The 9,580-nt window shown below is 31.1% G+C and overlaps 1 protein-coding gene across 1 annotated transcript; it reads right to left on the bottom strand.

The window, feature by feature from the left end:
* Positions 1–3,306: 3,306 nt before the first annotated feature.
* Positions 3,307–8,146, bottom strand: LOC126777121 (protein SYS1 homolog). The gene is made up of 3 exons (XM_050500017.1): positions 7,788–8,146; positions 7,100–7,221; positions 3,307–6,219 (listed from the first exon to the last, which is right to left on the bottom strand). The coding sequence occupies exons 1-3, from the start codon at positions 7,965–7,967 to the stop codon at positions 6,030–6,032; spliced, it is 492 nt and encodes a 163-aa protein (XP_050355974.1). The 5' UTR covers positions 7,968–8,146; the 3' UTR covers positions 3,307–6,029.
* Positions 8,147–9,580: the final 1,434 nt, after the last annotated feature.

A 9,580-nucleotide genomic window follows, 5' to 3' on the forward strand; every position in this document is an offset into this window, starting at 1 on the left:
ATCCTAACGTTTTGGAACTTTTCGTAATTATTTTATTGAAGTGCGGGACAAAAGTAAGCTTGTCATCAAAAATGACACCCAAATCACTTATTTCAAAAACTTCCTCCAACTTGATGTTATCAATGCTATATATTGTTTTGATTATATTGAGCTTCCGCGTAAATTTTATATGCTTGCATTTACTGACGTTTAATTCCATTTTATTATTTTTACACCAATTATATATAGCATTAATATCCGCCTGTAAGAGCTCTGAGTCAGCTAAGTTGTTTATTACTTTTGTTAATTTTAAATCGTCCGCAAATAAAAATACTCTACTATAATGTACCGTATCGCAAATATCATTAATGAAGATATTAAAGAGCCAAGGTCCTAAGTGTGACCCTTGAGGAACCCCGGAGCAGGCTTTATATAGACTCGAGCTAAAACCTTTTAAGACAACAAATTGTTGTCTATTGTATAAATATGATTTGAACCACTCAAGCATATTACCATTGAATCCGTACTTGCTTAGTTTTAAGAGTAAAATATCGTGCGAAACTTTGTCGAAAGCCTTGGTTAAATCGGTATAAATTGCGTCAACTTGCTTGTGGTTATCAATAGCTGGCACAATGAATTCACTGTACGAAACAAGATTTGATGTTGTAGATCGACCCTTTATAAAGCCATGCTGGTTATTATTATTCATTTGCTTTACATGACATTCTAGATATGGGTAAACTATTGCTTCAAATACTTTGGCAAAAGTGGAAAGTATGGAAATCGGTCTATAATTCTCAATGCACTCACTACCCTTGGACTTATATACTGGTACGATCCTAGCTATTTTCCACTTATCGGGAAAAACACCTGAGCGAAGTGATTCGTTGTATAATAAATATAAAGGGAAACTTAGTACCCATGCACATTTAGAAATAAATATAGGAGGGATATTATCATAACCTGTCCCTTTAGTTGTATCAAGTCTTTTTAAGTATTGATAAATCTGTCTTCGCGATATTACAAAATTAGTGAACGCTCCAAAGTCATGTTTACATTGATTACTATAAGATGGTAATGTATATGAACTTTGAGATTGTGTGTAAACAGAAGCAAAATACAAGGCAAATTCGTTACAAATTTCTGATCCCGATTTCATTACTTTTTGTTTGTAAGTCATTATGCCTGGGAGTGCGGTACTATTATCTTGTTTGCCCTTAAGGTATGACCAAAAATATTTAGGATTTCTTCTAATATTTTCTTCAACAATTTTAATGTAATTATTGTAGCAAATTTTCGATAAATCTGCACAACGTTTGCTCAAAAGACGTAATGAAATTTCATCAAGTGGGTTTTTATATATTTTGTATTTATTTAAAAAAACTTGTTTCTCTTTATATAAATTTATCATTTCCTTAGTGAACCATGGAGGATATTGTTTACCTTTTTGTTTCTTTTTTGGTACATATTTTTCGATCAATTTGTTCAAAATTTTATAAAATTTATCGATCATTAGGTTTATTGACTTACAATTACAAAATTCGCTTAACCAATTGATATTATTTAATTCTGAAATTATACTTACGTAGTTAGCTTTAAAATAGTTCTTCTTATCACCAATAACATTACTTTTTAAAGAAGTTCTTGATGAATAAGAAACTAATATATCTAAGGGAGGATGGTGGTGATCTGGAGGCACTATTGGCAAAATAGACTTACTAATTTTTATGTTATTATGATTACTGAATATTAAGTCTAATATTTTATTATTGTTATTACTAATGTTATTATGTTGAACTAAATTATTGAGAGATGCAAAATCAACTAGCAAATTTCCTAAGGAACTATTAGAAATAACATTATCATCAGTAGCGAACCAATTGATATTACTTAAATTAAAATCACCCACGAGCATAACATTTTGTCTATTCTCTGCAATTCTACTATTAAAATTATTGATAAAATTAGATAGCATATTACGGCTGACGGGAGGAGGCAAATAAACTGCACATAATGCAATTGAGTTACACTCATCGTGACAATTTTCTCGTTCAATATTTATCCAAAGATCTTCACACTGACTTTCACAAAAACTGAGTCGCATTGATTTCAGTTTATTTGAGACCGCCACTAAAACTCCACCACCAACTTTTTTACAATGTAAAGGTAAACTATCACGATCTCTTCTGTATACTGTATAACGGTTGTCGAATACTTCATGGTTCTCTATTTTATTATTAAGCCACGTTTCTGTTAATATAATAACATCATAATTTGTACACGATAAATTGCAGATGAAGTCATGAGTTTTAGTACGGAGACCTCGGACGTTCTGGTAGTATATATTAAGACCGTTGAATTTTATAACATGAAACACTAAAATGATCTATGAGTTTAGAGAGCAAAGCAATTTATTGGATATTATTCAAAACAGTATGATTTTTTACATAAATACATTCTGAATGTTCTGTCTTTCTCATAAATACCTTGCCCTGTCTAACCCACACAAATCTGTATTTTTTTTCTTTAGATTTTATTCGAGCTGCTGCATGTAAAGACTTAATAGCCGGTGTCAAGTGTTCCATAACATATATTGGCTGCTTATCTGCTGCAATACCTATGTGACTTGTGTTAAGTTTATCGTCAGGATGCGATTTATTGTAATTGATGACACATGCTAGCATCGTGTCTCTCATTCGTGGTGTGGATAGCTTTACAATCACAGATCTGGGTCTTTTGTCGCTGTTGTTCAATTTTGCAACTCTAGTACAGTGATGTATATCAGACTCCTTTAGATCACATGATATTGCTTTACTCAGTTGCATTACTGCACTAATTAAATTTTCATTTTTATCATTTGTATTTCAATGTTATTTGATCGATTATACTGCTCCATAGTATGTATTCGTTGTTGCAAATCAGATGTTACATTTTTTAGTGCATTTTTCTCTCTTTCCATTTCCGCAATTTTATCGTCATAACTTGCAATTATTTTTTTAGTAGATTCGTATTCTTCGCTCAAAAAAGTCATAGAGTTTTCAATAGTAGATATTTGCTCTTTTATAGGTTTAAGATTTTCTTGAATCATTTTGTTTAACATGTTAGTGATATCATCCAATAGTAAATATTCAGATTTCAGTTTTCATTCGGGTCATCCAAGACGAAACTGACAAATTAAATTTATTTTCATTTAAAAATTAAAATAAACAGTAAATAAAAGCATTTTCCATAAATATTTTAATTTCATTTATTTACAATTATTATAACAATATATACTTTATTAATGCAACCAATTAGAAAAATATATTTATCTACATGATCAATTTAAAAAAAAAGAAGCTATTTGACATATAACACAAATGTTGTTATAACACTTTAAGGCTGTTTGATCGAATTATATTTCAGTTATTTAAAAAAACAAACAATAGCATTGTTTGTTTTTAAAGTAATTTATTTTTTAATTGTTATAATTTATTAACATTTAGTTTAATATAAAATCAACCTCGGCTGCTTCAACATTGATCTTATTTTAATAAATAGACTTAATTCTGTTTTCGAAATTAATGAAAACGAAAAATAACAAAATCTATATTTTATAAATCAAAATTAATTTTTAAATAATAGCAATGGTCGTACATTATTTATGTATTCCCACTCAACTAATCTAGTGTTGGAATTGGGAACAATAATCCAAAGAGCTTTAGAATCCAGGAAATAATTTTGAGCATTTTATTTTATAATCAAATCATCAGACAAAATTAAGCTAAAATCAATGCAAATGTTTGCCATATTTAACTTCCATAACTAAAAACCAACAAATTAGCATAAACACATATGAGCAAATTGGTCTAACACATTGCTGTATTTTGACAAATAATGCAAATAAACGAAAATGCTACGCCTAGTAAAGAAACACTATAACACATTGATTTAGATAAAACAGTATTAACTAAAAAGCAACAAAATAAAAGACTTGTAATACAATACACGTGATAGAAGAAACGTGATTGTGACAGAATCGTTACACAGAAACGATGCACATTTATTCGACCTTGAACATTTATTGTTTTTTTTTAATAAAATATGTCACAAACATCTTTTCACATATTGGCGCCATTTTTTGTATCAACATTCTCTTAAATTGCTATCTTTTTCTATCCCCACGCGTTAGAAGGAGATAGCAATATTTTAAAACTATCAAATGGAGACGTAACGAAAAAACATTAGCACCACTGTGTAAATATCAATAAAAAATGTTTATATTCATTTAAGAACAAATTATTACTGGCAACATTTAATAATTACAATACATTATTTTTTTATTTGAATGAGTTTTACACAACCTTAATTTCAATAAATAAGGCTATTATACTAAATAGAAAATTTTTCATTGGTCTTCTGTACCCACATCAACTAAGTTGCCTATAAAATTCAGCCACACGTCACTCCTGCCTATAAAATGGTAATGAGAAAAATATTTACAGCAAAACTTTTTAAAAGAAAAGTTGCCATGCTAATGCTCGGCCACTGAGAGAATAGACATAACCTTGTAACAGCGTAGTATGGATTAAAAAAATAATGTTTAATTGTTTAACTACTTCTACTAGTGATTGAAGCTGACAATTTCTTTCGAATATCCAATCAGTGATGTCAGAAAGAGATAAATCCGTGTTTAAGGGCTCCCACACAAAACTGCGATGCGATGCGATGCGAATTTGCATCGCAGGAACTTGCGATGCGAATTTCTGCGATACGATTTAGTGCGGCAAACCGTTTGGTAGGGCGACCATTCCTTCAAGTGTAGTCAGCCGTACTGGACGTGTTTTTAGGAAGCTTAAGATGGATCGCAAAAAGATTATTGCACTGCTGTTATTGTTAAATAGATATAAAAGAAAAAGAAGATTCTGGGTTCATCCATTTATTACGATTATGAACTCTGATGGGAACTATTTTACTCAAAAGTACTATGCGTTGAGAACTGAAGAAGATAAATTTTTTGATTATTTTAGAATGAGCATATCTTCATTTGAAGAACTTTTGAGTTTATTATCACCATGCCTTCAAAAAAGATCGTACAAGGGAAGAATTCCTGTTATGCCTTTGGAAATGCTGGGACTGACTATCAGGTAAAGTAAAACAAAATTTATTTATTGACATTTCAATTGGTTTTTTTTTTAGAGAAAGACTATAGCTGTTTCAGAGCGGACTATAATGGCGTCACCAAGGATGTCGTAATATCGCAGGAATGTGCGATGCGAAGCAGATCGGAAATTCTTGCGGTGCGTTCGTGCGAATTCGCAGATATTTGCGATGCGATGCGAATTCGCGGTTTTGTGTGGGAGCCCTAAGTACACAACCCGCTAAATATTTCTACGTAGCCTATAGTATCGATATTATTTCTTAGAAGTGCAAAATATATGATAATAATCCTAACTAATATTGTAAATACGAAGGTCACGTCACGTCTCGTTTCACATCTAATTTACTGAACCGATCAACATATGTTCTCAAGGGTACAGAAGGGTACATGGAATAGCTACCACATGCTCCCCAAAACACGTGGGCGGAAACTAGTACTTTTATGATATATACTTCCCCACAAAGTGACATCGTCCATTCAATCACAGAGCTGTTAGACTCATTGTCTCCACGGCCAAACCATGACAGATAAATTGTACAGACACGAGAACCTCTAAGTTTGACCTTTCTTATTCAAACCTTTAGTTAATTTGTTTAACAGAACAGAATAATCAGAAAATTACATCATTTGAATAGAATCCAATACAAAAACATTAATAGGATTATTGCCGTTAATATCATTATGTTATGTGTAAATCATACAATTTTTAAAAATGTCATATTGTAGAATATGACAATTTTTTTTAGTGACATGTGCAGGCAGGTCTTAAATCTTCAAACATCACAATTCACAGCGTAAACGAAGGCATATCAAAGCCATCTGTGTCTTACAGAATATCTTCTTGAGTTAATAACGTCACAAATTACACTACACCATGTTTTTAAGTAAATATAGCAGTATATGGTAACTTTCATAAATCAACTTTAGCACCTATGTTACTGAGTGGTATCGCTTGAAGCTCTGTCCGAAGGCAGAGAAACTCTCCTGCGACACATGTTATTGCTGCACAGGCTATGTTGAGTGCCCACCAGGAGAATGTCGTGGGGAAACTGCCGTTGTACACCCAGCAGAACAGTAAGTGAATACTGTAGAAGGTGCAACTGAAAATAAACAAACATAATTATGTACTATACTTCCTTGTTATCTCAGTTACCATTTTTTTTACTGCTACAGTTGCATGTAAGTTCATTATGCAACAATGCCAATCATTTAAAAATATATATATATGTTAAAACGACATAAAGCTTTACATAACTAATACAAACAATACTACGGCATATATTATATAAAACAACCAATATATATTCATTGTTTACATTCAGATAAAAGTAGAGGTTACTGATATTGGCCCTTCTGGCACCAGGACGCAGAATTATAACCACAAATTAAGAATATGAAGACATCCACAAGCTTCAGCGAAGATCCACCTGTTTATCTACTTGACACTTTTTGTCAACCTCTGTATAATTAATGTTCTTTACTTCCTGTTCCTGGCGTAGACTGAAAAGTAGCCTAGCTGAGACTACGACCTTTTCACCAAATTATCAAATATCATATTGTTAACTCTTTTAATGGTTTTGTACTTAATTTTTTTTTTGTCTTTGTTTCTTTTTGGTGAATAAAGTTATTTATTATTATTATACTTTTCTACCTTGCTATTAAATAGAGTAGCAAAATGGGTAAGTTGTAACAAATTAGAGATCGAATTAAATGATGTATTACAGAGTATGTTACAAATTAATGTATTCTATTCGTTCAATTACTCAAACTATTTACATGCAGACATTTTCTAAAAGATATTATGACTTGTGTTTGTCTTGTCATTAACTTTTTGTTATTTTATTATCCCATTGTAGTATTCTTCTAGTTAGTAGTCTTAATAATTAATATTGGTTTTCCAATAAAAAGCCTTAAAAAATCTCCTCTGTCATGACCGAATTCGGCCAGAAAGACGTTATCATCAACAATAATTACTCTTACCTAAAATCCAAGCACAACTTAGTCCGCCCCACTAGTGTCCACAGTATCATTGCACCGATCAGTGCATTCAATACAAACGCTAATATAATTGATCTTCCTTCATTGTCTTTCACATGGATTTCCTTAAAATAAATAGTAATTACATTAAAATGCATTACGGATATCACATTTCACTTAAAAAGGTATAATAATAAATAATTATTTCCAATTAAGACTTAAATAAGTAAAGTAACAGCCTGTTTACATAGCTGAAGGGCAAAGGTCTCTCCCCTAAAGAAGGTTTGAACTTATTTCCCCACCACTGCTCCAATGAGGGTTGGTCAATATACACATATGTGGTGCAACATAGCACTACAAGGTATTTATGCGTAGTGGTAGAATCAACAATGGATGAATGACACCCAACCAAACAGGCTGACACAAAACTATTTACCATCGGTAAGAACTGTTAAGAATAAAATCTTGATTCCAAACTATTTAGTTAAGCACCAATACACAATGATCCAAGTTACTGTTAAATACCAAGATTAATTTATTCTAGTAGTGTCTATGTGCACTATAATATAGTAAGCAGTTAACTAGTCTTAGTTGAATGACTACCGTAGCCAAAATCGGTCAGGAAATCGTCATCAACATCATGTTTAGCGTGATCGAGTCACATTTGAGTGTTAATATGCGTGAAACTTACATGATATTCGAACAAATGGTCTAAAGTTCGCGTTGAAGACGTCAAATCTTGCATTAAAGCTATCAAAAGACTGAGTGTGAGATACATTACAAACTGCATTGCCACTATCTGCGATATAATAAGACAAGGGTCCCACTGCGTATAGCGAAATGAGCCAGTTAACTTCTTGATTTTCGACATATTCGTTATTTAGTGTTCCACAATTCGAACTCGAACATTGATCAATTTGTCTCAAGGTCGGTACTGTACAATGTTTTATCATCTGTTTAAATAACTTTGATGATATGGATAGTAATTATAGATCGATTCGAGAGTAATTTCGTTTTGTATTGCAACAAAATTTCCAATGATCGATCTCCGTAATCTGATTCACTTTTAAAATGTCAATGTCAAATCAGTGACAAATAAATGAAATGACAATGAAATTCGGATACTCACACCGGTAAATTTAATTTATTTTAATTGATTGTATTGTATCTTTGCTCCAATCCATTCAAAACAAAAATACATTAAGTCTGGTAGTTAAATAATATTACTTGATTAGTATATTTTTATTCATAACGTTACATTACGTTTGGGTTAAAGCTTCTTTTCTTCTTTCTCTTCAATTCAGGGCAATTCGGATTATTAGGAACACGAAAAGAAAATATAAACTTGTAATCAAATTTGCGCAAAATGCTATCACATTATTAATTTACGATTACGATTACATTGTGTTATCATCGATCATAATTATAGTGTATCGAAAGTAATCAAAAAAGTAAAATGAGGCATCCCCATGCACCCTGTTCAGAATTAAACAAATTTAATCTTCAATTCTTATATATTATACTTCTAATTGATATTGATTTTATTGTTAAAGTAAAGGAAAGAGTTTGTTGAGATCATAGCTGAGAGGAAAAAGGTAAGATTTGTAAAATTTGTTCACGGGTACAAGTAATATCAAGTATGAGAATAAATTATAAATTGTTGGGCTTTATAAATAATAAATAAATGAACGCCTTTCTTAGCAGAATTTTGTAGTTATAATTATAATATATTACAGTATAGTAACAGCCTGTGAATGTCCCTGCTGCGCCAAGGCCTTCTCTCCCTTTTTGAGGAGAAGGTATGAAGCTTATTCTATATTATATATTGCATTTTTCATATTTTTTCAAAATATAACATAATCTACAATTATTATACTATGGCTTAGTAATAAAATTTTGGATATATTTTTCTTATATCAGATAAAAGTTTGTTTAGCACAATTAACACAAAAATAGTTCAGTTATTTTAATAGTTTTTAGATGTCTTTAGAATCGTCATTGTAATTTGTATTAAACATAAAATTATCACCAGTTTGGCGTGTATTTACCTACCGGTAAATAACCCCAAGAAACTGTGTATTTAATCTTTTCCTTAAATTAAATACATGATCATGAAATAGAATTACATTTATCACATTTATATTCTATCATATAATTATATACTACGTGTATCTCACTCACTATAGTAATCGCTACGAGCCTGCGATAAGTAATCCTAAAAAAATATAAGTAAAACCAAAATTAACGTTATTTGTATGGCAATTATTTTGGGAGATCAAACTCCACTGCATATTTAACAGAATACCTAACGAGCTTCCAAGTTTTATAAAATATAATATTATCGCGAATAATAATGAATTTGTGGTTCAGACAATTGGGTGAATAAAATGAGTTATTGCTTATCTGCAGGAATTGGGGTTACGGATGAGAGACTGATACTTAAAAACATAAGGCGAAAATGACGATGAACGAGTTACGAATATT

This window comes from Nymphalis io, chromosome 22 (assembly GCF_905147045.1).
Source record: "Nymphalis io chromosome 22, ilAglIoxx1.1, whole genome shotgun sequence".
Taxonomy (NCBI): domain Eukaryota; kingdom Metazoa; phylum Arthropoda; class Insecta; order Lepidoptera; family Nymphalidae; genus Nymphalis; species Nymphalis io.